Raw genomic sequence first — 492 nt, 5'->3', positions numbered from 1 at the left:
CGCTCTCCTCCTCCTGCAGCAGTCCCTTGTAGGTCTCAAGGAAGTGCAGCAGCACGGCCAGCACTGCCCGCTTGTGCCGCAGCCCAGCCCCGTCCTCCCAGCACGGCAGCACGAAGGTGGCACCGTCAAGGAGGCCCCACGGCAAGGAGGGACCCCGGGCACCCCCTGTGAGGGTCCTTGTGCCCACCCTGGTGGCATCCCACTGCCCACCCTGTACTCGAACCCGTATGTCAGCACTATGGCACCCACACTCCTACACTCATGGCACCCCTATTCCCCCCCTCCTTACTGCTCCCACCACAACACCCTGCTGCTCTCCTCCATGCCCACCCTTGTACCACCCTTGTGTCACCCTTATGCCTATCATTATGTCACCTTCATGGCACTCTCATGCCCACCCTGATACCCTCCTGGTTGCACCTTCATGTTCACCCCTGTACCACCCTCATGCCCTCCCTGTGCCCAGCCTTAGACCCTTCCCCACTGCATCTT

The 492-nt window shown here is 62.0% G+C and overlaps 1 protein-coding gene across 1 annotated transcript in view; it reads right to left on the bottom strand.

Moving 5' to 3' along the window:
- Positions 1-211, bottom strand: part of LOC104408322 (rap guanine nucleotide exchange factor-like 1) — a gene marked incomplete at both ends in the record, with an annotated part of 1638 nt that extends 1427 nt beyond the window's left edge. Inside the window, 1 exon segment of the mRNA XM_010017879.1 lies at positions 1-211. Within this exon segment, the coding sequence (XP_010016181.1) occupies positions 1-211 (211 nt within the window).
- Positions 212-492: the final 281 nt, after the last annotated feature.

Source organism: Nestor notabilis, unplaced genomic scaffold, assembly GCF_000696875.1.
Source record: "Nestor notabilis isolate BGI_N333 unplaced genomic scaffold, ASM69687v1 scaffold24767, whole genome shotgun sequence".
In the NCBI taxonomy this organism is placed as follows: domain Eukaryota; kingdom Metazoa; phylum Chordata; class Aves; order Psittaciformes; family Psittacidae; genus Nestor; species Nestor notabilis.
Note: the sequence above shows the minus strand (reverse complement) of the source record. Positions and strands in the feature narration are given on the sequence as shown.